Source organism: Leptonotus elevatus, chromosome 16, assembly GCF_054856555.1.
Source record: "Leptonotus elevatus isolate MCC_2025b chromosome 16, RoL_Lele_1.0, whole genome shotgun sequence".
NCBI classification, from domain to species: domain Eukaryota; kingdom Metazoa; phylum Chordata; class Actinopteri; order Syngnathiformes; family Syngnathidae; genus Leptonotus; species Leptonotus elevatus.
Window position 1 is genome coordinate 3841915 of NC_141254.1, and position 27172 is coordinate 3869086.

General features: G+C 39.6%; 1 protein-coding gene across 1 annotated transcript in view; it reads left to right on the top strand.

Annotated features, from left to right (window-relative positions):
• opcml (opioid binding protein/cell adhesion molecule-like) overlaps positions 1-26969 on the top strand; it is a 151399-nt gene extending 124430 nt beyond the window's left edge. The window contains exons 4-7 of the mRNA XM_086098420.1: positions 14916-15053; positions 17837-17957; positions 18977-19128; positions 24012-26969. Coding sequence (XP_085954546.1) covers positions 14916-15053; positions 17837-17957; positions 18977-19128; positions 24012-24115 — 515 coding nt within the window. The 3' untranslated portion in view covers positions 24116-26969. The remainder of the gene's footprint in view (positions 1-14915; positions 15054-17836; positions 17958-18976; positions 19129-24011) is intronic.
• The last annotated feature ends 203 nt before the right edge of the window (positions 26970-27172 follow it).

Consider the following 27172-nt stretch of genomic DNA (forward strand, 5'->3'; position numbering starts at 1 on the left):
TCCATACTGCAAGTCATGGCACATTCATTCAAATCATATCTAAAAACACAATAACGCTTACATTTTCAGAGTTCTAATGCTGTTTATTAATTTTTTGTTTTACTTTGTTTGTGCTTATATTTTGAATGTTTTATTTTGTGACACCGTGAGTGGTGTAAGAAACAATGACTTCTCAGCCCGTATGGAGCAGACTATCGTATTAATGGAATGCAATGCTGTTCACAAAGGAGGTCCAGTGTCCACCGTATCTCTCTATGATATGTGGTTTCAATGCAGTAGTAAGCAACTCTGCTCACAGATGATTGCTTTACTTTGCTCCTCCTATTGTAATGAATGACTTTTTTCATTTAATCTGTGATTATATGTTTTTATGGTCACAAAACTGTACTGTGTTACGGGAGTCAGTAACTAACTAATAATGTTACCAACATTTATTGCAGTAACTCGTTATAGTACGTAGTTAGTGATCAAACGTAATATATTACTGCACCGCGTTACTTTTGAAACACGTTACCCGCAACACTGGTCGTCGCCAAAGTACTCCTTGCGCTTAATATAGGGATCTGTAATATTCAACCTGTCCAGCTTGCACATTATGTCCTTTTCATCAAAGTGAGATATAAATTCACCTGGACAGAATGTTTACTGATAGAGGCTACTTTTATCACTATCCTGTGATAGCATGAAGGTCTCAGAGAAAGTGGGTGTGTGTTTAGTTCACAGAGGCGCTGCGGTAGTGCTTCCACATGTAACAAAGTCAGAACCCGCTTGTTTTCTTGGGTTGGAAGGGGCTGGCGCTTGGAGAGCAGGAATGACCTTCAATGCTCAGAGATGGTTGAACGGAGGAAAACACCACTTTTTTGGTGTTTTTTGTTGAGGAATTATCATTGTTAAATGGCTAAAAGCTCCCCAAATTTTTTTGCATGGTACAGACCCTTTAAATGAGATGTGGCAGATGTATGAATTTTTACTAATGTGCGACATGCTGCCAATACCAAGTCTCATCACACCAATTAAATTACCTAACGTCATAGTATCGATGGTGAGACGTTGGTAACAGCAGCGAGAAAAACTAACTAAATGCAGGAAGACTAAAAAATGCTAAATGGGACTTGTATAGCGCTTTTCTACCTTAGGTACTTAAAGCACTTTAACATTCACCTTGTTTATAATGCAACATCAGTAGCAGGTGTATCTTGTTCAACGACACTTAAACATGTTCACTAGTGTTGAGGATCACACAACCTTTGAGTTGGTAGATGACCACTCAATCACTGAGCCATGCCCCACAAATTCTTTCAGAGGTAGCAAAAGTAGATAGCCAGAACTTGAAAAGAAAGAGCAGAGGGTTGAGCATGCAGATCAGACTGAAAGCCAAAGCATTTGCTACCGAACAGAAGATTGAAGATTTTGGTGGGTGTCGATCAGAGCAGGCGCAACTCTGTCAGCAACTACCTGTGAGAAAAAGCTGAAAACTTTCACAATTACACTAAAGCAAAGACTGCCGAGTGTTTGACGGGACCAGAAGATGTCGTAAATCTGATGATGTACCTGTACCTTTGACGTTTGACCCGGTAAACAGAGCTGGAAAATCCAGTCCGGTCCAGAATGTAAAAACCCTGCCACTGTTTGGCTTTAGACCCTGATGCTAGCTAGCTAGCTCCCTAGCAGGTAAACGAGCGCCATGGGAGCTAGCTAGTAAATTAGCTAGCTAACTAGCACCTGGGGCTAAAAACAAACCGTGGCAGTGTTTTTACTTCCTGGACCTGGATTTGCCACCTCTGCCGTTAAACAAGAAAGGGGACACCTTTGTCACGATGAAAATAACTGTTGAGATTTACAGCATCCGGACAAAAGCTTCTACTTTCGGTGATTTACAACAATGTCAAAAGAAACACTACTGAAGGAAATCGCTGTGAAAGTCAATTAAACCGGGTGGATGATAGAAAGCCTAATAAAGCATTGACTGACAGAGTGCTACGGCAATCGACAAGGGGGAATTTTTGGGCTGTCCTGAGGGTGCATATAACAGAATCTGTGAAAGAAGTCATCAAGAGAACAAACTCAATTCCTGCTGTGATTCCTGCGGGCACAACAAAGTGTTTGCAGCCACTTGCCGTTAGTGTGAATTGTGCATTTAAAGTGGCACTGAGTTCAGTGGGAGGAGTGGATGACTAGCGGTGAAAAATAATTGATCAAAACTGGCCGCATTTTAGAGCAACTTAAGGTGAAGTTTGCCAGTGGATCCTGACTGCACAGAACAGTGTAAACAATCCACAATTACCAACAGGTTTCAAAAAGCTGGACTGCTGCTGCGTGTTATAAAGACGACCACATAAGCTCTTCTGATAGAGAGGAGGAGAATATATAGTTAGAATATTGTTATATAATATGCTAGCAAACATGTTGTGCAGATACGCTGTGTAATGACTGACTTTGGCTCCCAGATAAAGATGATAAATGTGAGAGATGATTATTTCAAATGTAAATACAAACAAAGTATTCTTTTTTACCAAAGTTAGCTAGATTTAATTGTAAGAGTTAATTAAGGACACTTTGCCAGGACTGGGTTGGATTCACATTTGCTCTCATAATTCTATTACTATATTATGTCGTTCCAACACATACCGTTGACATTAACATAAATACATTATTCCTGCATCTCGGGTTGCTATGCAAAACAACAATTAGTGACAGGTGAGATTTGCATTTATGTAAATCGGTATCTTCTGGCAGCGGTAATTGCAATGTAGGTAGGAGTAGAGAAAGAAGAAAATTATCTAAAAACTTTATGAAAAAAAATGTATATTCGAGATGGTCAACGGCATTCATTCATCCATTAATTATTTTTTCTTTGTCAATGAATGAAAAGGGACGATTATTAGTTCAGTACAGTTAGTTCAGTGTTGGTGCCGTTGTCTTCCAATTAGTTTCTGTTGTTCAAACAGGTTCCTCGGGGTTTCTAGTTCCGGGGTAACATTGTGTGTGATTATTTACTATTGACCTTTTGCACGTGATGTCAGCGTCCTCATGGGAACGCCCCCTACGGGACGCTGGATGGCAAAAGAGCTGCTTGCCTGTATTGTAACCATTGAATCTCGTACAGCGTTAAGTCCTTTATCTAATCGATTATCTTTTAAAATTGTCATATCTTACTGTGCGGTCGGTTGTACAGACAGACAAAGGAGTAAACCAAATGTTGCTTTTTATCGCATACCCACTAATGAAGACGAATGACGTCGATTGATAGCAGCAATCAACAGAAAGGACTGGCAGCCCACAAAGTATTCACGGATTTGCAGCGATCATATTTTGCGAGGTTAGTAGATAATTGTTCAAACATTTTACTTGTAAACGTACACTGTAACAAAGAGTGTAACAGAGGTGTCGAATTGCGTGTTTCAAATCACATTAACGAGCCAGATAGTTAGCGTCCACTCCAACTGCACTAACACACAGCTTAGTTTTAAAATGCACCTTCTTTAAAACTAAGTGCATTTGACTGTTTAATAATGGGGGATTTCGTCTTTGTGCTTGGAGTTTTTCACTCTGGAGCCGGAGTAATATTCATGAAATGACTACATAGCTTGCCACTACGATAATCAATTGTTCCATGCTAGTAAATATAGTAACATAACATCATCACAGTGTTTCAATATAGAACGGACTATTTAAAAATAAGTCAGTTAGCATGATAAACAAGTTTTACCTTTGCATTATGAGGTATATTGTCCCCCAGTGTGAGCGGAGCATCTCGTCCCAGAGACCCAGCCAGCGACAAGCTTTTGAATCAGTCGTTCCAACACATACCGTTGACATTAACATAAATACATTATTCCTGCATCTTGGGTTGCTATGCAAAACAATAGATAAATCTGTACCACTGTAAGGAGGAGAGACGGCATTGACCACACAATGATATAGGTCGTGCGCTGTGAATTCCGGCTGAATCGGCGATTTGATTAACTTGGTAAAAACAACAGGCAACAGAAGGTAAGGGGCTGTTTTCAAACAAGCGATCTCCAACTTAAATAAATATCGCGCTTTATGAGTCCCGACAAAAAGTGCCACTTCGACTGACAGGCTAACTTCGGTTGAAGTAGTAGATTCCATGGCTCTATGGGCAATAATAACTTCTAATTTGGAAAATAACAGTCGCTAAGTCGCTAAGTCGCTCCGGGTCACATCCACTTCCATTCAACAATCATTTCCTTCCGCCGTCCGTCAGAGGGCAGTCACGTGATCACGTGACGTCGGCGCAAATGGTCAATACCACACTTGGACATTAATATTTAAAATTAATTTCTGGGAATCATGAAATAATTAGCAATGGTCACCTCATTGGTTTCCCTGCCTTTAAAATTAGACCTGTGCGGGTCACGTAGCTGTTGAGAATAGATCACAATAGTTCAATAACATCCCGGTGGTTATTATTATATTGAATTTGAAGACTAAAACTACCTTTGAATATTATATGGAATGTATTGCGCTGTTCTGTGTTACAAGACAGAATTGATTAAGTGGTCACTGTCGACTCATGGCAGAACAAAATCCAATCACTTTAATATTACAAAGGTTGTTTACGCATTTGCTCACAAAAATTTATAAAAACGTTCTATTTTAAATATTGCCATGGTCCCAAAACAGTATTTATACTTAAAAAAAAAAAGTTTTAATTGTATTTTTGCCAGAGCACACAGAAGGCTTTGATGCAGTTTCTCACCTGAAGAGGTCGCTTAAATGGTAGTTCTTACAAAAAACGGCCAGCAGGTGGCAGCAGAGTATACGAGATCAGTCAGGGCCATGTTGCAACAAGCTTTTTGCCAGTGTTTTCAACAGGTTTGTGAATAATGATGAAACTTAGCTATATTCTAATGCAAATTTTTGCAAAACAGAAACAGATACAAATATATTTTTTCCTAAGGAAAGATGAGACTCTAATCTTTCTTTTGGTAGGTTCCATGTTTTTATAGTAATAGAACACAATATTCTGTGGGCCTTGCAAAATCAGTCAAAATCCAGTTAAACAGCCGAGAGCGAAGGGGGTTGCTTCTGTGAAAATGGCTGGGAGTGAATGAGTTCTTCCAGTATTGATTTAATACTATAAGTCCCCCCACCCTAATGAAAACATATATATGAAGTAAATCGGTTTCCATCACCAATAGGCTATTTATTTATTTATTTAAACAGAAGCACACGAGTTTTGGGTATTGCTTTGTGTTTGTGTGTGCTTTAACAATACTACAGTGCCGTCAGCTTACATGTCTTAAGCCAAGCGTATAGGGCCGGCTCATCAGTCCCAATTGTGCCTGCGCAGCATCTGCGTACACCTCTGATAACTCTTATGCATGTGTGTCAATGTTGATTCACCAGCTTGTTTCCCTTGACACATGCCTGTGGGATTTTGCCTCTCAGTGCTGGCTCACGCTCTTAACTGCTATACACATCCCTAGTGATCCCTCTTGATTCACTCTCATTCTTTACATGGCTGATTGGTACCGGATAGCCTCCCCCATCACACTTATTCCGCCTAATTCATTTCCAGTAGATGTTTATCAGAATACAAGTAGGATATATACTGAACTGTCCTCCTGCACAGCAAAACTGAATGGAGCAGGTTTAAAAAGATCACTTAAAATTACATTATGTGATTGCATTAAAATGTCAGTAACAAATGAGGCAGTCAACCCAATGTCAACCTACTGTTTCATTCAAGTGTCTGAATGTTTGACTGGTACTCTATTGTGCAAAGCCAAGAAAATGTTGAAGTAAAACAGCTCTCCTTATTTCAAATAAAAAAATAAGCACAATGGTTCTTTCACATTTGGACAGGCTTTATTCTTAGACAATAGCTGGCCTTCACAGTCAATATTCTGTTCGGCATCTATGATACCATGGTAACAGGGGTGGAAAAAGTCTTACAGTAACCTAGCAACACAATTACACCCAACTTAAGAAAAAAAAGTGGTTAAATGTTGTTATCATCTGTCCATTTTCTGACATAATTTTGGGAGCAGATGACAAAGGACAAACCTCAGGTGTCTCACTTATAAAAGAGTGCGGAGGATTCCTACTCAAAGTGTAATACGCAACTTTCAAACCTGTAAGACATTTAATCTTGACAGCACTTGGGAACCCGCACTTCTATCCATATATGGGCAATGCAATTCAGTACATGGAAATGAATGAGCCATGCTTGCCGATGCTTTGTGAAGACTGAATCATGACCACAATGCACTACAAAAACAAGGAAAGTTGGTGGGTTTGGCAGATTGAAAAAAAAAGACAAACACGACAGGCAGGACAGGGGGAAAAAAAGTGGTTGCACTGGAAAATATACTTCAAAGTAGATGCCCGCAAAAAAAATTAAGAAATGCGACCCATCGACATTGTTACTGCTACCACACCCGTCGCCATGGGCGGGCCCGCCGACCAAGATGATTGTGCCCCCCCCCATTTGAGGCATGAAATAAATAAAAAATAAACTTTTTTAAATTCTATTTTTCATAGTAGCTAATTTTGTGTTTTAAAATACTAATGTTGAGTTGTTTATCACTAAAACATTCAAAATATTGTAAAGAACTAAGTGTGTTATGTGTGTTGCCCATTCTGTTTCGCACTCTTATGTCCGAATGTCAGTAAACGCAACATGTTAGGTTCGTGTTGGCTGCTTGTGGTCATTGTTTTTACTGCTCGCCGCCCGTGAATTGTTTTTGTTTTCGGCGTCGGCTACGGCCAACAGTAGCCGTTTGTTCAAGACAAATAAACGGTGACATTCCCAAACAACGTAAGGAATTCCGAGGACGCTGGCACACAATACCAGCATACGGCAAGTGAGGAGGGACATACTACAAACTACATTTGTGTCGGCAAATAAAGAGCCACTTGAAAAAAGAAACCACGGGAGCCTTATATCGTTTGGGCATCTAAAATGAGATTGGATTTTGCTTTCCTGTTTTGCTCTTTCATTCTGCTGCAGACACCGTTCAAACAGGTGGCCCGTTCGAAGCGATAGATCAGCGCATCTGCCATATTGGATGTCGCAATTGTATTAGCCGTTAAATCGGCAAATAATTAGTAAGAATGAGTTAGAATGGGATAATATAATCAAAGGTATTGGTTCGTTATTAATCCAATGAGTTGTGGCTTGATGATACATCTCCAAGGAGAACATGAATGAGGCATCTTTAAAGATAGCTTCACTTTGCCTCATCCAATATGGCTGCAGCATCAACGTACTCACGGCGGGGCTGCCGTCTACTGTATGTGTATGTACTGTACACGCTGTCTATGATAATACTTACCAGCGGGCGCCATTCAATGGATGGATGCACGGCAGTGCTACGTGAATTTATCCAAATATATGGGGCAAGTTAATGCTGTCAGTAGGGTATTCATAATAATTGGTCCCCCCTCCCCTCCATGCATTTTATGTGCCTCGCTTCAGCCTGAGATCTGGCGACGGGTCTGACTGCTACTGTATACAGTATTCCAGACCACCCCTGCAATAAATGACATCCGCTATATAGAAAATACCCTATTACTCCTTAGGCATTTATGAAGGTCTTTAAACACACTTTAAAATAATGCATTCATCACCTTCCTAAAATAAAGGCTTCATTATTTCAGTTGTATTTATTTATTTATTTTAGAAAACATAAAAAACTGAACCAAGTACTGATTATGCAATTTTTATAATTTAATTTTACGGGTAGAATTGATATGTTGGCCACTTTCTTTAAGCCATTATTTGATGATATATTAAATCCTTCCCATTATCTGAACTGCTTTTCCTCACGAGGGTCCTGAGCGTTCTGGAGCCTTTCCCAGCTGTCTTGAGGCAGTAAGCAGGGTACACGCTGAAATGGTTGCCAGCCAATTGCAGGGCACACACAGACGAACAATCATTCACACCCAGAGACAATTTAGAGTGTTCAATTAACCTAACATGCATGTTTTTGGAATGTGGGAGGAAACCGGAGTACCCAGAGAAAACCAACATAGACACAGGAAGAGCAGGCATGTTAAATCTAACTAACACTAGAAAAGTGTTTATATGTGTCCAGTAGTGTTGAAAGTAATCTACACTAGTATCCGTGTTAAAAATTTACTGTAGTTCTGCCAAATTACACTTAACTCTGATGTTTAAAAACTTCTGAGTGTATTGCACTGGTATCAGTGTTCAAATTTTAACTCAAACTACACTTTACTCTGGTAAATGGTACTTCATTTATATGGTGTTTTTCCTCCTTACAAGGCGCTTTACATTTTGACTACTGATGGCACGGCCTCAGGAGCAACTGGGGGTTCAGTATCCTGCTCAAGGATACTTTGACATAGTCATACTAGCCTGGGATCGAATCCTTGCTCTCAGGGTTGGGAGATGACCACTCCACTACTGAGCCACGCCACCACAACAACAACAAATGGATGTATCGCTATTGAAATGTTGCCAGCGCGCTAGAAAATTGGAAAGTTTCTCCTTTACCGGAAATGAGGGAGTGGTCAATTTAACACTCTAGGTTTTCAAGCTATTCAGGTTACACCCAATATCCACCCCAACACTCAAGGAAATTTACTATTGACAGTGTAACTTTTTATCCTAACAGTGTTAGAATAACACTGCTTACTGCATATTTGATCGAACACTGGAAATTTAACACTGGCCGATTTGCTGTGCACTCACAAAAAGCTGCAGGTTTATAGTATGCATGTGTATTTGTCTTGAAATGCCATTTTATAGCCAATATGTTTGTTGTGAATGAGGATAATAATTCCTTCTGATTGAAGGCTGGGGTTGTTCCCATGCTGTTTTATGTCCTCAGAAGTCTTTACAAAAAATGTTGTCCTGCCAGCAAACGTTCGCCTAGATTTTGAATGATTTTTCATGTTGTAATCCAAAATCCCAAATGTTCTTGCAACATGAAAAATCATTAAAACAGTTTAGAAAACATTACCTTGAGCGAACCCTAACGTGAAATCAACATTGGCGCTTGAGTTACAGGTTTAAGGAATCCCTCAATTTATTTGAAAAAGTAACAAATATTTTCGTTGTCTTACAAACTGTTGCTGTGAAAGTAGTCAAGACATAACTTTCATCAGAACAACAGCTAGGTAATTACAATGTTATCTTAATCCATACTTCAAAGGGATCTGTACTTATATGACCTCAACCGCCATCTTTTGTGTTATATAAGCAAAAATAACTTGTTTTTATCATTTCATTTATTCTTATGCCAGTTTGATTCTCTAGTCTGTAACATCTCAATATCGGCCCTACGTTACAGATTTTTAATAGATCCTTTTAATTTCAAAATAATGTACAGAATGTTCTCTTTAACCACATGCTAGCTTTCAGGCTAACAGGCATCTAGACACCGTGGTCAGCCAGTGGGTAAATCATCTGTACGTAGGTCCACATGACAAATACACTTAAGAGAGAGTTAGTTAATCTTTTATTAAAAACAGTGACACGCATTATTCAGCCTGTAACACACACTCACATTTCCTGCTAGCTACATTATACTGTAAACCACAATACTTAGTAGCCTGAATAACACAAAAAAACATAACATTTAAAAATGTAGGTAATAACAACACCAAACAGTTTTGTAAATTGTGTCATACATATTTTTCAGGCTGTAGCCATAGCTAGTTAGCTAATTGCACACTGCAACCCAGGGTTCCCCAATTAGTTCTCACTTGAAAAGCGCTTTCGTAAAATAAAAAAAATCAAGTTCATAGGTTTGATATTATTATACTGGTTAAAAATACTGTAGTCCTTTGAGCAACTCATAGAAATTGAGATTGAGAATCATTTAGGAATTGGGATCAAATCGAGGAACCAAATTAGTCCAAATTCAATTCACAATGTCAAACAGTAGTAAATACACACTTTGCAATTACGACGACACATGCTGTCAACCGTCTCCACCCTCCCCACCCCACCCCCTTTTTCTTTTTTTTTGAAAAATTATTATTGAAAACCGTCTTATATTAGTAATATGATGTTTAAATGGCAAATCTTTGGGTGATTTGACATGGGATAGTAAAACATTTACTGGCTAGCCCGTTGCTATTTCCCCTATAAATCACCAGTAGTCAGGATAACTTTTGACAGCTCACTCTTTTCTTTGTAAATATTTTTTTAAATGAATAAGTCTTCCATTGAATACGATCTAAACATACGATCTGATCCATTCCATCTGAGTCACATTTAAACTGGCTGTGTTAGAGAAGCCTGTCATTTGCTTGAATAGCCAATCGTAACTTTCGTGGAGATGAGCAACGTCTCCTTGACAACATAACATAAAGCTAACACAAGCTCCCATTGAGATATTTGTGACACTTTATCCACTTCTTTGCTCTGCGTCGCTGAGTCAGCATTGGCTTTGCTCTGGCATGCTGGATTTGCCCCACGGGACACTAATTGGGGATGGCTGCTGTAGACTAATGGTAGAAAGGGTCTAAATATTTATAATTTTGTAGTATAGTCCTGCAATTGGCTGGTGTCCAGTTTGGGGCCTACTGCCTTAGGGTAGCACGCCTGCGACCCTAGAGAGGATAAGCTCGTCAGAAAATGGATGGATGGATGGATGGATGGATGGATGGATAGTAGTACAGATATATTCACTGATGTAAAAACACACACACTCAGTTCTTATACAGTGGGGGAGGGGTGACTCATGCTGGATGCCAAAGTGCAGGGAAAACAATTTTGAAGGCTATACCTCCACAATTGAGCACTACACAGTTCTCATTTTTTCACATTTCATATAGTTATCTTTGAATATAATGTATTGAGTAACAATAAGAAATGGTAAGAACTTTTCCTCATCAATGTGCAGTCAATGAGTAATATGCAAAATGTCAGAATTTTGTTGGCCATTGTCTGTGTTTGTTTCCTTAATGCTGCTGCTATGAAACACTCAGACACATTGCTGTCTGTGGTCATTCAATGTCTCAAGGGCACCATTTTGAGCATTAAGTTGCTGCGCACATGCATCTAGAACCAACATAAACATGGCCAAAAGAAAATAGATTTTTTTTTTTAATGTGTGGGTTTTATGTAGGGATGGGAAGTAACATTTTCACTTGAACGAGACAAAACATCAGAGTGATGGGGCACATCTTTTTGCAATTTTCCTTTTGTCCTCGGGCTTTGAACCCTGAATGCCACGGCGTGACCTACAGCCTCCTAACATCTAACATCTTTTGGTGATGCAGAATGAAAATCCAGAGTCTCTGGATCAAAGAACAAATTGTATATTGTTGCAATTCGTACGTGTCCTTTGATTTAAATATGTGTTAGTTATGTTAATATGATACCAAGTGTCATTGAAGTGATATAATGGTGTATTGCTGTTTTGTAGGCTTCATGGCAGCATTTTTGCTGTCTATGTTTCCGTGTTTCTAATGTCTACTTTTTGTTAATTCACACATCCAATATAAGGGGAGGGAATGATAACTAGCCTTTAGTGGTGTTTGGCATTGAGTCTTAAAAATCGACTGGAAAATTTCGGTTCTGATGCTCCGTCCGCCGACCTGGTGCAGAACTCGGTGTCAGTAGACCCTATGCATGCACTCATTACGCTGCTGATCGAAAGTGTGGCTTAACTTTGCTAAAATAAATAAACTGTCTGTAAAATATTATTCTACTCTTTTTTTAACCCAGAGAAATCCCAGGTAGGCACGAGGGAACAATTCCATGAAGAAAGTTCAGGAATATGTAATATTTTATTTATTTAATCATGCATTCCTTTGAACAGTGTAAGATACCACAATATATAACTTAATGTGACAGAAATATTTATAATGTGTTTATTTTTATTTTTTTCTGATTTAAAATATGGACCCCAGGAAGAGTATAGCTGCCGAGTGACAGCAAATGGAGATCCAAAATAATAAACAATAAACACATGTATCCACAATGTTATGAAACGGAAAAATGGCAGAGAAGAAGAGGAACGTAAATGTAATGTACAACAGGTACTTGGAGGAAAGACTAATTGCTCGGGGTCAGGATCCACTAAATTGGTAGTAACAAATCAATCAGTATCCCCCTCTCTGAGCAAAGTTGCCCCCCAAAAATGTTGACCAGTGGTTGCATCATCAGTACCACCCAAGAGCATTTTTCTTCAAAAGGAGGGTATTTAGTAAGTCACAGGTGAAGTGCATTAAAAAGCAAATAATGTCAACATGATACTGTTCCTGGAGAAAAACAGGTAACCAAAACTTTTCTTCTGCACAGAGCTCTGTGGATTGATTAGTTATTTACACTTTATTTAATAAATGTTCACCAGTTGTTTTATTTATTATTATTATTATTATCAGAAAGAGAAAAGAGGGTACTAAAGGGGAGAAATGTTGCTTTATTTTTATATTGGAAACCCTGTACACACTTTGTACTTGAAAAAAAGAACAGTTTTATTTTTTTGTTACTGTGATTTTTATTCTCCACACTTTTTTGCCATGCAATAACTCCCACATAATTATTCGGATTTACACGGATTTACTTGCTTCAATAATTCACCCCATCCTGGGAATATATCGTCTGATTCCACATTACTTACAGTATTCGCACAATTTAACGTTAAATATTAACTTTTCCCCATTCATTTTCAATTGGACTGACATTTAACTTTTCCACTTTCCACGCCCACTTCCATACATACAACTGATCTCTGATACTGCTCAGTGGCGCAGTTAGTAAAGTGCATTGTCTAGTAACCAGGAGGTTGTCGGGTTCGAATCCCACCTTCAAATGGTAGTAGCAGTAATAATAGTAAATATATCCATGGCGATAATGCTAAATGTTTATACACAGGGCATACTAGGCGGTCGCCGAGGGGGCGCAAAAAATAGTCCCGTCCCCCCCCCCCCCCCCTCGGTTTTCTAAAATAAAATATGTAAATGACCCTGCCATTATTTTTGTTTTTGCATTTTTGTATTGCAGAATTGTGTTGTTTTATTGTGCTATTATAATATAATTGATACTATTATTTTGAAGGAAACAGGAAAAGGTCTCATAAACCGGTAGGAACTGCCGTAAGTAACCAACGTACTGCCGTTAGTAGCGCCGTCTTCCAAGCGCAGAGAAGACGTATGCGCGACACAGGAAATCAGAGAAAACTGAAGTTTATACTACTAATTCAGTGAACGATTCTTTAGCACCTGGCTGAGAAGGGGACGAGGTTCGTATTGGAGCAATGTTTCAATTTTTAACTAATGTTGCTATATTTCATGTTCATTGTGTAATTTACTGCATAGTTGTCATTTTCGTCCACTTGAGTGTGCTAACGCACCTTGGTAAATATTTAGCAACGTTATTGCTCAAGATTCTGTTTTATTGACTAAGAATCTGTATTTCTGTATGGTTTGTTTTTGTTTTAAGGTATTTATAAAGGCAACAGGCAAGGTTAAAATGTTTATTTACAATATAAATTGTACTCAAGAGATTGTCAAGGCTATAAAAGGTAATAATTTAAGGCAATTAATTTATAGTATATGGTAGGGTGACCAAATGTATCATCTTTTGGGAGGACCCGTTGTTAACGCGTGTTTTTTATAAATTCATGAAAATGTCCGGTTAGCATTGCGTGACTAATAGGAGGTGAAGTACACTGTGAAACTGCGACTGGTACCACAATTTCAAGGCGGGGGCAAGTGTCTTCTTTTTTTGGAAATGGGAATATGGTCACCCTAGTATATGGCTTAAATACGGTAAAAGGATACACAAAACATACCGTTATTAATGGCAATTTTTGTTTATTTGTATTGTAGCTCTTACAAAAAGTTGTGAACCATCAGTTGGAGATACCACCTTTGTTTCAACCGAAGATGCTACAAAATGTTATAGAGCATATATATTTTATATAATAATTATTTTTGACTTCTAGTCCAAATAAATATGAGATCATGACCCGGCACCCTGAATCTGACCTGCTGCTGAGTGTTAGCGCTATTGATAGATGGATGGCTCGCTTATGTTGTTGTCTATACATGGGCTACAATCTACACTTTCGCCTTGGGCACCAAATCACCTAGGGGCCAAATCACCTCGGGCCGAGGGTATACAGTACATGTATACCAACTATCATATCAAGAAATGCATTATAATTTCATTGAAATTATTAAACACGTGTCTCCATTCACTAGTGATAGCTTCCCCAATAGTGTGGTGGTTAAATAACATGACTGGCATGTGCAAGATTCTGGTTTTGATTCCTGCTTGAAGGTCTTTAAGCTCAATTAACTTGCCCATTTTTCATCCGATTGAAACCATCCATTTTCTTAACCGCTTGTCCTCACAAGGGTCGCGGGGGGCGGGGGGTGCTGGAGCCTATCCCAGCTGAACTGGTTGCCAGCCAATCACAGGGCACACAGAGACAAACAACCATCCACAGTCACAATCACACCTATGGACCATTTGGAGTGTTCAATTAACCTGCCATGCATGTTTTTGGAATGTGGGAGGAAACCGGAGCACCCGGAGAAAACCCACGCAAGCACGGAGAGAACATGCAAACTCCACCCAGGAAGGCCGAAGCCCGGACTCAATCTCATATCCTCAGCACTGGGAGGCGGACGTGCTAACCAGTCAGCCACCGTACCGCCCAGACACAAAACAAAAACATTTACAGGTCATGAAAATTAATTGAGCTTCAGATGATGTATCTACTTTAATTATTGAAAAGTATGGGATCGACCCTATTGGCCCTGTACTTACTTGGTATTAGCTGGATACCAAAAATGCGGTATCACACACTACGAATGGATGAATGCCACTAATGGATGAATGAAGGCTGAGAAAACACTTCCCTTTTTAATGCATCTATTACTGTGATACAAATTTTAAGGTCAGTAGATGTCAATTTTTTATGCAAATATCCTTTTTTTTTCTTTCCCTTCTACAGGCACTCATACATTTGTAACAGAAGGAGAACATCTAGAGCTGGTTGCCATCACCAAGGATCAGTCCGGATCATATGAATGCATTGCTTCAAATGACATATCTGCCCCTGATGTTAGGACAGTACAAGTCGCAGTCAACTGTAAGACTTTTCCTTTATCCAGCAATAATTTGGGTGGTGGGTCGTAGTGACATAGAAAAGGTGCATGACTTCTATATGCCTTACAAACTGTCTCGTGTCATGTACGATTACATAATACATTATTTACTACGCGAGTGTGGAACTGCCAAAATGGAGTGAACATTTTTGACTAATCAATTCGACCGTATTTGCAAATACATTTAAACATAATTAAATAAGTATTTGCACCTTTAAACGTACAGTATTTGAATATACCTTTAAACTAGGGGTGTCAGGCGTTTAAATATTTTTATCGTAATTAATTGCATGACTTGATTGAGTTAACTCAGAATTAATCGCAAATTTGATATCTGTTCCAAATGTACCAAAAACAAATTTTTCCCATGTTTTCAAACTCTCGTTATCATAAAAGAGGGGGGAAATGTTAAACTAATAAAAATATGCCTGGATCTTTTAGTCATTTCATATTTCATAACGTTGAGTTAAAATTAAAAAGATGTACTGTACTGTTTAAAACGAGTTTGATACTGATTCTGATACTGAGTCATTTTTCTGCCACTAGATGGCATAATTGCATTTGTAAGACATTGGTGACAGCTCAGTGTATTTTTCTTCTTATTAAGAGCTAGCTAAACTTTAATAGGAAGTTGTGAAATTCTATACATTTTTAAAATTGTAAAATACAACTTGACCCCAGTCTCGACAAATATATGCATTATTATTCAATTTATTCCTGCTAAATTTTGACATGGGCGTGTCTGCTGCGTTGCGACTGGAATTCCCCCAGTACAGGCTTTCCAAGTAAGGGGTGGTCATTAAGTGCGCATTAAAAAAAAATTGTGGTGTTAACAAACTTTGAATTAACTCAAAATTAACGCACTAATTTTGACACCCCTACTTTAAACATACAAGTACATATGAACGTACTTGCAGGCTATATGCTAAAAACGTTTGTTCCCAAATTGCCATTTTTTTCCCATAATGCCACAGGGACTTGCAAGTTAAAAAAAATATTGGCCTACATTATACCAATATGTTAGGAAATTAAGCACAAAAACATTATTTATTCCTCATTTTTATAATTTATTATGAGGCATGATTTTTGTTTGGCATTTTTTCACATAATGCATTATGTGTTGAAAGTGCTGGGACATTGATATATTGAGGGGTTTTGTAATCATGAGGCCCTCATTTCATCACATTCACATCAAAAACTATAGATCTGTGTTCATTGCCCACTACAACAACAGACGGAAATTATGATTTTGTCAATTTACTTTTTTCTTTTCAAGCAATATTAGCAATATCATACCTGCTTACGCACGAAAAGGTGTAGCAGGAAGTATCTATTCCTACCCCCATAAAATCTTAAACATTAAATAAAATATTCAAATTTACAATACATTGTGTAATGCCATATTTATCTTACATTTCACTGCGCAGCAACTGCCACACACAAGCAGCCCTGTTTGGCTTATCGTTTCTTTTTGTCCTTTCCTGGCTGTCTACTTTTTTCCCCCTCTACTTAACCTTTAGACATATAGAAAAACATCACTCGGGTATATTTTAATGTTTGCCATATGTAGAGTGTAACGTAGACTGTACCACACAGAAAATAAAATTTGAAAGGTGATAGAGGGGAAACAAACCAAATCTTTTTTTTTTTTTTTTTTTATCAATTATAGGATTAAAACTATTGTCTGGACTAGGGCTGGTTTTGAAAAATTTAATAATCAATATATTTTCGAGCGCAATATCGATTACTTAAATATCTAATTTTTTCCCCATCAATTCTTAAGAAAATATAATTTTAAAGGCCGATTTTTTGGGGATATCTTCGTGTTTTCTTTCAATTTTCTGTTCACATGAATTTAAAAGTATTTTCTTCAATGTATAAATTTATTGCAATTTAAGACAATACGGAATATTTTAAGTTTACATTTACAAATATTAAATTTGAATTATGAAAATATTTTCTTCACATCCTTGCTGATGTCAATGTTTGTGTAACACTTAATTGATTATAACATGTGTTACTTTCATTAATAAACTAAATCACTTGACCAGGTACTGCCTCCACAAAATTTACTTTGGAACTTAATATTTGTAGAGTTTTTACCATGTCCTTGACATTTAACTCATTCACTCCCAGCCATTTTCACTGAAGCAACCCCATTTGCTCCCAGCTGATTTACTGGATTTTGACTGATTTTGCAAGGCCCTTGGAATATTGTGTTCTATTGCTATAAAAACATGGAACCTACCAAAAAGAAAGATTAGTCTCCTCTTTCATCAGGAAAAAAAAAGTATATTTGTATCGGTTTCCGTTTTGCAGCAATTTGGATTATATATATATATATATATATATATATATATATATACTCTGCTGCCATTGCTTCAACCATTCTCTTCAGTCCAGAGGCTGCGTCAAAGCCTTCTGTATGCTCCAGCATAAAAATAACATAAAAACTTATAAATACGTCTTTAGGAGCATGGTAGTATTTAAAATAGAATGTACATTTTTGGGAACAAATTAGTTAAAAAAAATAGATGTTCCATAATTAATCTATCGAATTGAATTGAAGTGAATCGAATCGAATTGAGAAAAATCTAATCGAACTGAACTCGTGTGAATCGAAATCGAATCGATTGAGGAAATTAGAATCAATACCCAGCCCTAGTCTGGCCTATACATCATAAACAGTATCATCCAAGACACAAATTGTTTCAGCGTGAATCTCATGTCATGATTGTAAATATGTTTTTTTGTTTTATGTATATAGATCCTCCCTTAATTTCTAAGGCAAGGGGTACGGGTACTGCAGTTGGACAAAAAGGAGTTCTTCAATGTGAAGCCTCTGCTGTTCCTCGAGCGGATTTTGAATGGTACAAAGAAGATCGCAGGCAAGTTTGGAGCTCTGGATGAATTAATTCTGAGTGTATTAGGTTGAGACTTTACTCTTACGCATCATGTATGCTGTTAGAAATTAAATTTTCCTCAAACTAGATTAAAAATTCACACCAGGGGCCCTATTTTTGTTTTCAGCACAAGCCTAGCAAAAGGCAGTCTAATTGTGCGCATGGGTGGAGTTTAATTTATTTTGGTATTTTTATAGACAGGCGCAGCTAGAAGGGGCGTTAGCACCATTATGCGCAGTTAGCCGAGACCCAGCCAATCCTAGTTGACTCCTCATTTGCATTGAAATTAGAGCGGTCCGGAGCACACGCCGTGTTTGACATGAAGGAATCAAATTGACTCGCTATGCTCAGAGAGATAAGATTAGCGCGCGCATTGTGCATTTATACAGATAAACTGCAAGATCCCCCCGTTGCATGATAAAGTCGGCCGTGCATGTGACGTGAGCAATTGACTGCGTGCACACCCTTATCGTAACCCGGCTGATTTTGGCACCTGCCAAAAGAAAGATAAGAGTATCTTCTTTCATCAGGAAAAAAAAGTATATTTGTATCTGTTTCCGTTTTGCAGCAATTAGTATTAGAATATAGCTAAGTTTCATCATTATTCACAAACCTGTTGAAAACAGTGGCAAAAACAGCTTGTTGCAACATGGCCCTGGCTGATCTCTTATACGCTGCTGCCACCTGCCGGCCATTTTTTGTAATAACTACTATTGCTTTAAGCGTCATCTTCATGTCAGAGGCTGCATCAAAGTCTTCTGTATGGTGTAGCATAAAAAAAAAAGGTTTTAAATGTGTTTTTGGGACCATGGCAATATTTAAAATAGAATGTTTTTTTATACAGTTTTGGGAGCAAATGAGTTAAGGTAGGCTATATTATCTGTTTTGTTGAAAGCTCGGATGAGTCAGTTGGGAAACAGCCAACTTTATACATCATTCAGGGAAAACACTTACTTTATATTTGTCAATAAAAGACTTACAAGTTGCACCTGTCTCTCTTTCAGGCTTTCCAATGGAATTAACGGGATAAAGATCGAGAATATAGGCAAACAGTCAATGCTCATCTTCTTCAATGTTTCGGAAGAAGACTATGGGAACTACACATGTGTCGCCATTAACACCATGGGCTTCACTAATGCCAGCATAAATCTTTATGGTGAGTTTAAGGACTAGGAACCACCCAAAATGCTTACACCCATTATTTATTTATTTATTTTGGGTTAAAGGGTCCATATCATCCTATTTTAATCATTATTTGTATAAAAAAAAAAAAAAAAATTCCATCCATCCATTTTCTTTCGCTTATCTTGGGTCAAGCCACGGGGGAAGCCCAGACTTTCCATGACCCCAGCCACTTAGTTCACTTCTACAGCATCTCCTAAGGTGCCTACTCTTGGTGGGATGTGCCAACAACACCTCACCAGGGGGCATCCTAACCGGATGCCCGGGCCATCTCATTTTGATGTGGAGGAACAGCACACTATTGGATATTCATTAACCTTGCAAATTGCACACCTGCCAGTTGGTTTTAGCAATTGTCTCTACATAAGGGCATGGGACAGACAAATATTTATATATGAAAGAAACAATGACGTCCACGATAATGTCCATTGCTTCTGTATTCACCAGGTAGCCTGAAATCAGAAAATTGTGTGTTGATTTCTAGTTCACTGGATTTGAGTATGAAAGAAAACTCATCTTTTAAACTGGATAGATGCCTTAGTCCAAGTGCTAAAATAACATCATTAAACCTTACTACTGCAGAATGTGAGCGCCGATGAAAGATTTACATTATTGTGTTTTTACAGTCAGGAACCCAGCTGCTGCCAACAGGATCGAGCAGATTCACCTCCAATGGGCACTAAGGGTTAATATTCGGATTCACTGCATGCCAGTGGGTTAATTCTATAGGTGCTGTCCCCCCCTGGCTGGGCGTGGGCGGGTCTGCCCCTCTGTTGGCTGCTGGGTGGAGGCTGCATCTTGGCCGTTCCCTGGGTCTCTTGGGGGGTGCTGCGTTGCGGGGCTCTCCCTGGTGTCCGGGGCGGCGCCGCTCCGGCGCGGTCCGTCGCTCTGGGCCCGGCCACGCTGTTCGGGGCCTGTGGGCCGCCGGGGTGCCCCGTGGTTCCCTCTCCCCTCCCCCTTGCTGCCTCTCCCTCCCCGCCCGTCCTCCGCCTCCATGTGCCTTCTCCCTCGTCACCCTTCCTCCTCCTCTCCCCGTCTCTCTGCGGCCCTGCCGCTGCCCCTTGCCCTTCTTGTCGTCTCCTTCCCCCCTCCATTTCCCCTCTCCTGTCCGCCTTCCTTCCCCTCCCCTGGGCCGGGGGCTCCATCCGTGGCCCGGGTCTCGGCGCTCCGGGGGCCGGGGGGTTGGTTGGGTTTGGTGTTGTGCCCGCCCCGCTCCGGTGGACCTCCTGGCACCTCGGGCGGGCCCCAGTATCCGGGGGCGAGCCCTATCGCCCCGCCGGGCTGGTCCCATATGCCCGCCGGTGGGGTGGGTAGGGGTTTGGTGGGCGGGTGCGCCTCCTGCCCCCGCCCGGTTGGGGGGGGGGCCCGCTGGTCGCTCCTCTTAACTCACTGCACTAGGTTTGCACAATACACTTTTATAGACATATAGGGCACATAACACACTTTGGGGGGGGTAGGGTGGAAACACCGTCTTCGCCCTACAACTCCCCTCCAATTTTAATGCACCACACAACTCTGTGTGTGTGTGTGGGGGGGGGGGGGGTGCCATCGGTTGGGGCAGAGGGGTAGAGTTCGCCAGTCGGCGAGCTGGCGGACTCAGTAACAGGGGTTAGCTTTCACTAAGAACGCTGGAGTGACGACCGGGGCCTTTCCCCGCTGGGCCTGGGGTTCGGGGGTGCTGACCGTCCTCCGGTGCCCCATCCCCCTTCTGCCCCCGGTGTTCCGTCCCTCCACGCGGCGGGGGGTGGGCGCGGGTGCCCTCTCCGCTCCGCTGTCCGGCCCCTCTTCGGCGCCTGGTGCGGGGGGTCCCTGGGGGCTGCCGGTTGGTGGGGGTGTGGTCGGGGGGTGTCTGGGGGCGGCTGGGGCTGGGTTGGGTGGATGGCGGGGGTGGATGGGGGGCGGGGGGAGCCGGGCTGTGGACCGGTGGGGTGCCTGGCGGGCCTGCAGTGCCCCGTCCTGCTGCGTTGGGTTGGGGGCGCGGGCCATGTTGGGGTGGGGGGCGCTCCTGCTCCTGGGTTTGCTCTCCGGCTGGTGGCCCTGGCGGGGCCCGGGGGTCGTCCTTTGGCACTGCCGCGGCCTGGGGGGCCCTGAGGTGTTGCGCTTGCTCTGTCCTGGCAGGGGTCGACGGCGCCCCTCTTTGGTGGAGATTTTCATGCATGCCAGATCCACCACACCAGCATCTATCGAAACTCAGACACAATCTGCTTCAGGTCATTGAATCGGTGGAGGCTGGTGTCTGTGGATCTCACTCTGCTTTGTCTGTCCTTCCTTCCTTTCCTCAGTCTCTCCTTTGGTCTCTTGAGGTCTCCCTGATTTGTTGGAATTTAGATGTTTCTGGGGTTGGTGAAGAACTCTGGTTGGTGGCCCGGTGGGTGGTGTCTGGTCGGAGCTGGATTTCACTTTCCTTTCTTTTCTTTGGTCCTTCCTCGGGTCTCCTGACGGCGGTGTTCGGTTTAGGTGAATGGTATGGGATTTTTTTTATTGGTTTTTGGTGAACTAACGAATACACACACGCACGCACATACACATACTCACCCACATACAAAAAAAAAACAGAGCAATGATGATGACATTACCGAATGAACAATACTGAGCTCTTTAAAAAAATAAAGAAAGAAAGATTTACATTACTGTTAAATCTGTGCAAATCTGCCCAAAACAATAAAACATTACAAAATTTAAACATTACATTTTGACATACTTAATAGTACTGCATTCTAAGGTTAGTCATTATCAAGCCATTAAATACAAAGTAAATGTTTCAAGATTTTGTAGTGTTGAAATGCAATTTAAGAATATTTCTCAGCAGGGGCGTGGTGGACATCGGGAAATTTTGGAGTTTCCCGAAGTCCAGTCCATTTACGGGGTGGTCTCATCACCCGCCACCAACTATAAAGTAGTCTGTGCATGTCGGCAGTTGCCACGCGCACCCCTGTCCTGTCAACAAACGAAGAATAGGAATTGCTTAATGTCGGCCGGCGTCCACCGCCGTTTGCATGTTTTCCTTATACTTTCACACCTTGACTTTTTTTTCCCCACAGAATAATCAATTTAACGTGGGAATTGGACATTAACTTGCCTGTCTGTAAACATATTAGCATTGCACTTTGTGACACAGTGACCTGTCCAGATGTAGCCCACCGGACAGGATACAGTTTGCACTATGAGCAATTGATTGTTTGAAGTTTTTTGTTGTTGTTGTGTATGACTATCAAATGACATGTTTTAATCACATTTCTTAATGTAGTAGTAGAAGACTGGGGCTTGTTGTCACATGGGTAAGTTGTCATATTGCAATTATTTTCTCCACTAGAGGCCGAAACTAAAAGTGGAATACAGTGTAGTTTTCTTCCTCTATGTGATCCGGGTCGTGTCATGTCTGAGATGAGAATAGCACATTGTGAGCTGAGATGAGAATAGCACATTGTGAGCTGAGATGAGTACTAATTTGTGCATTTTGCACAACAAAATAAGTTGTTTACAGATACAAATCCTAGCAGTGATACGTGTTAGAGGAGAGATTAAGGCAGTTGTCAATGTCAGTTATTGTTCTTTTTTTTTCTTCTTCTTTTTTTAAATAACTTTAATCTAGAGCTAGCATTTGCAAACTTGGTATTTTATGGCACCATGTCTTGGTCATTTTGGGGTTAGCTGTCACACGTGCAAAGAATGGATCACGGGGAAAAATGCACCTCTAACAACTTGATTTTCAGAATTGCCTTTTGGATGATGAGTCTGACTAGTAGGGACATTTGACCGTCAGGTTTTGTGTGTTTCTGTCCAGATCAGGCAACCTAGAACATTTAATAAACAACAAATCAGAAAGGAAGACAAGAGGATTAAATTATTTTTGCTAGCGAGGAGAACAGAAAGAGATGTGCCCAGTTACAGTCTCTTGTCGCGCTCTGGACACACTTCGCCGTTCCCTCTCTTTTTATTGAATATTCCCTAGTTACATAACTGTTGCTGTTCTAAAGGGGAGGGGCTACACACAACAGCAACCTCAAAGCAGTCACGGATACAAATCATCATGCAGATAATAATGTAGACATGTTTTTCTTCGGCACTCAAAGTTTCACAGTCAAAGCTTCAAAAGTTAAATTGCAAAACATTCCAATCGTCATCTTGTGATAAGGCCACAGTTCTTGTTTTTGAAGATGGAGGAGCATGAGTCATAATCCCTTTCACTTTCTTTACAGAATAAATGCTTCACAATACAATAAGAGAAAATGCGGGATGAATGTATGTACATTCATCCTAACAGTTTAAAAATTGATCTTCCAGTTGCTGACTGGTTTAAATTTCATGATGAACCAATGCTTTATTTTTTCTAGTTTAATTTAATCTTAAATTTTAAGTTTAAGGAAGGCAAAGCCGGCATTTGAGCGAGGGCCATAGCCTACATGCCAGCAGTTCTTCAATCCAGTGCATATTGCATAATATTTATATATTACTAAATTCAACAATTTGTTCAAGCTCAATGATAAACATTTTCTATGCATGACTTCAATGTACACTTTAATTTAAAAAAAGGAAAATAATTTAAATAAAAAAAGAAGAAGCTAAGAACGCAAATAAATGTGTCCTTGTTTTCTTAGTTGCAACATCCAGTGTGACATTTTACCCATAAACTGAGACAACCTATCCAGTGGTTGGGCAACCTATCACATTTACACTCTATTTGCTTATATCTCGGCTCTGACACAAGATATGAAAACGGCATGAAACTAATATATACCTGAGACTGTAAAAAGTGTGACATCAAGCCCCAGTCTCGCCTAGTAGTATGAACTGAGTTTTTTGGAGGGGGGTTTGTGAGCAAAGCACGGAAGACATTTTGCATTTTTGCCCCTTCAGGACCTGGCGCAATGCACGATGTCAACAGGGCAGCTGTTTTGCCCCAATTCTCCTTATGCACCTTACTGCTGATGACCTTCCTCTACCTACTGCTGAACTTCTGATGCTTCAATGGGACAACCTACAAGATTCTCTCTCCATTGGAAAATAACAGACTGTAAAACGAATACAAATGAAGAGGCGCCAGTGTTTTTGAGTTTTTTTCAATCTCTTTTCTTATTTTGCAATGGAGTCTGTCCCCTCAGAATGTGCGGCATCAATCCAATGAAGGGAGGGGAAAAAACGGAATTGTGCATACTAATTTAATGCTGTTAAAAGTCTTGAGTTTGTGTACCCCCAAAACTTTTGTATGTGAAAAGAAAAATGAAAATAAATGTAACTTGATGGTTGACTGTTTCTTGCCTAATATCGGAGTGCGCATTCTGATAATTATTATTGTGTAATGTCTATGTGTACAATACAACTTAACTTTTTTTTAAGTAAGCTATAAAGGGAAATTGATTGTTGAGTTTAATCTGACTGTATTTTTACAGTTATATGCAAAACAGAATAAGACATTCTTCATGACAAGCAGTAAAAAAAAAAACAGTACATAATGAATTCTCAGGCAAGTCCTACTACATAATGCATCTAAATTGTATTTTACATTAGTGTAGAAAATGTATAAATCTGTACAGATGAGAAACACGTTATGATTTTGTTTATTTGTTGTACAGTATATCAACATATAACGAATGGCCTCCACACAATCACTGTGCCAGCAATTTCATGGCATAGTCATACAAAAAACACGGATGTGTTTTTCTCTGCTGGGTATGAATCGAACATGTTTAAAAGTACTGCAGTTTGGATAAGTTGTATGATTTGAGTCTGCTTAGCTTATGTTTGTTTTTTGTACTTCTTTTACATGTTGTCAGTTACAAACCACTTATGCAATCTCAAAACAAATGGAGGAAAAAATCGAATTTGTTAAAATGTGGATTAGAGAGGTCACTGTTTTAATGATGTGAATTACAGTACATATGGATCTTACGATCACTATATAGTGGACCCACTGCGAAAACTAGAAAATAAAATAACAAACAAGGTGGTATTAGCTAACTACACACTCTCATGCTAGTAGCTAGCATTGCATATTCAACAGTCTCTAATCTCTAATAGCTATTTTAATAAACTAAAATGAATATACAGTGTTGTTATCTTGGCATCACATGTACTTACGGACAATTCTTGTCCAAAGCAACAACAAAATAGGATTGAACAGTCCGCGTAGTACATGAACGATTCAACGTTGCGTGCAGCCACATTGGAGTTCTCTTTTTCTTTTTTACTTAGCAAAACAATGAACAAAGCAAACACAGGAGGCTTCACAAATTCAAACGGTGAACTTCTAAAGGGCAGAATACACAGTAAAAATATTAACTTAAGCTTAATGTGTAAAAACAACACAGCAATGTCAGTACATAAATATAAATACTGGAATAAATATATTTTCAAACAGAGGTGGGCGTTCTGTCTGTCCATCAGTCTGTCATTGAGAGGATGCGTGTTTTGATGATGAATGACGAATGATGAAAAACTTTGGAAATATATATATATATACGTATATATAAATGACAGGATCGCTTTTAAAAAATGAGGAAGAAGTGGGTGTTCATCCATCAGTGTAATTGTCACTAATGGCGATAAGTACGGAATGCTCACCTCTGTCTGTCGGTCCTAAAATTACAGATGACGGGAGACTGTTTTAAAAAAAAAATGGCGGACTGATGATTACAATTTAGTTGGGCTTGAAAAAATTACGGACTGACGATGATGAAAGAGTGCCCATGGCGATGATGAATGACGGACTCGTATTTTTATTTTTTTAACTGCCCACCTCTGTTTTTAAAAGATGGTTAACATCTATCGCACGAGTGTGTTTTACTTTTAATTTATTTTAGGGTATTAAAGGGATAAAGGTTAGAGTATTTGTTTATGAAAACCTATATTTATCCAGGTACAGATCATCATTTGCAATGCCGAGATGGCAGCAGACAGCAGGATAAAACAAAGCAAAACAAAAAAGTACAAATACATAAACAACAAAAGTGACATATTTATGCACCTTCCGTTTTTAGTTGTTGAAGTTAAGCTACAAACAAGCATATTTCAAGCAGAGAAGAATCATTTTTAACGAATGTACCATGTTGAGACATGGTGGATTTTTCAAGTTTAATGGATATGCCTTAAACCCAAATTGACAAAAATAAATGGCAAACTCTGTACTCAATTCTAGATGTATAGCTTAAGTAAGTTTTATTTTTGGTGTATTTTAATACAGCACATTTACTGCCTTGGATAGGAATTGTATTTGATGAGATTGTACAGCACAAGTGATTTATTAAACAATGTTATAAAATTGTCCGGGTAACTCATGTGCACACTTTGAATTTAGTAATGTGTCAATGGCAAAACAACAGGAAAGAAGAGACTCATCTATGTGGGAATGCTTTTCTTGTGATTATGTTATATGCTTGTAGTGTTGGTGAATCAGTCATCTGTCGACTGTCACTGGACATGAAGATCCAAAAGGCTACAAAGTTAGTGATGATGGATGTGACCCCTTTTATCTCAGATAGTTGAAGACAGTGTTGATGAAGAGTATTGATGTCATTTCCCCTCCAAATCAAATGAGGACTAAAGGTGTATTATGTATGGTAACATGAACAACAACTTTTTTTGTAGTTTTAGTCATTTAGGTTCATGTATACAATATGTACTGTATTGTCGTACTTAATGCATAACACTATTTTTTGTTGTCATTTCTAAAGGATGAGCACTTTAATGGCATAATTGTTAAATATGATTAATGACATTGCTGGGGATTTTGCTTACAATAGTCACTATTGTGGTATATTGTCATCGTATCATTTTATTGAAAATTGCAAAATTGTCCATAAACTGTTCAAGTGTGAACTCAAGTGGCCGCTCATTTTTTTTGTAAACATGTCTGCCTGTTGTTGTCAATTTGTGTGCAGAGGTGGCAAATCCAGGTCCAGAAAGTAAAAAGCCTGCCACAGTTTGGCTTTAGCCCCAGGTGCTAGCTAGTGTTGGAAATCATTTCTTTGATTTCTGCGTGTTCAAATAAATTCAAAGTTGAAATCTGTGAACAAGTTTGC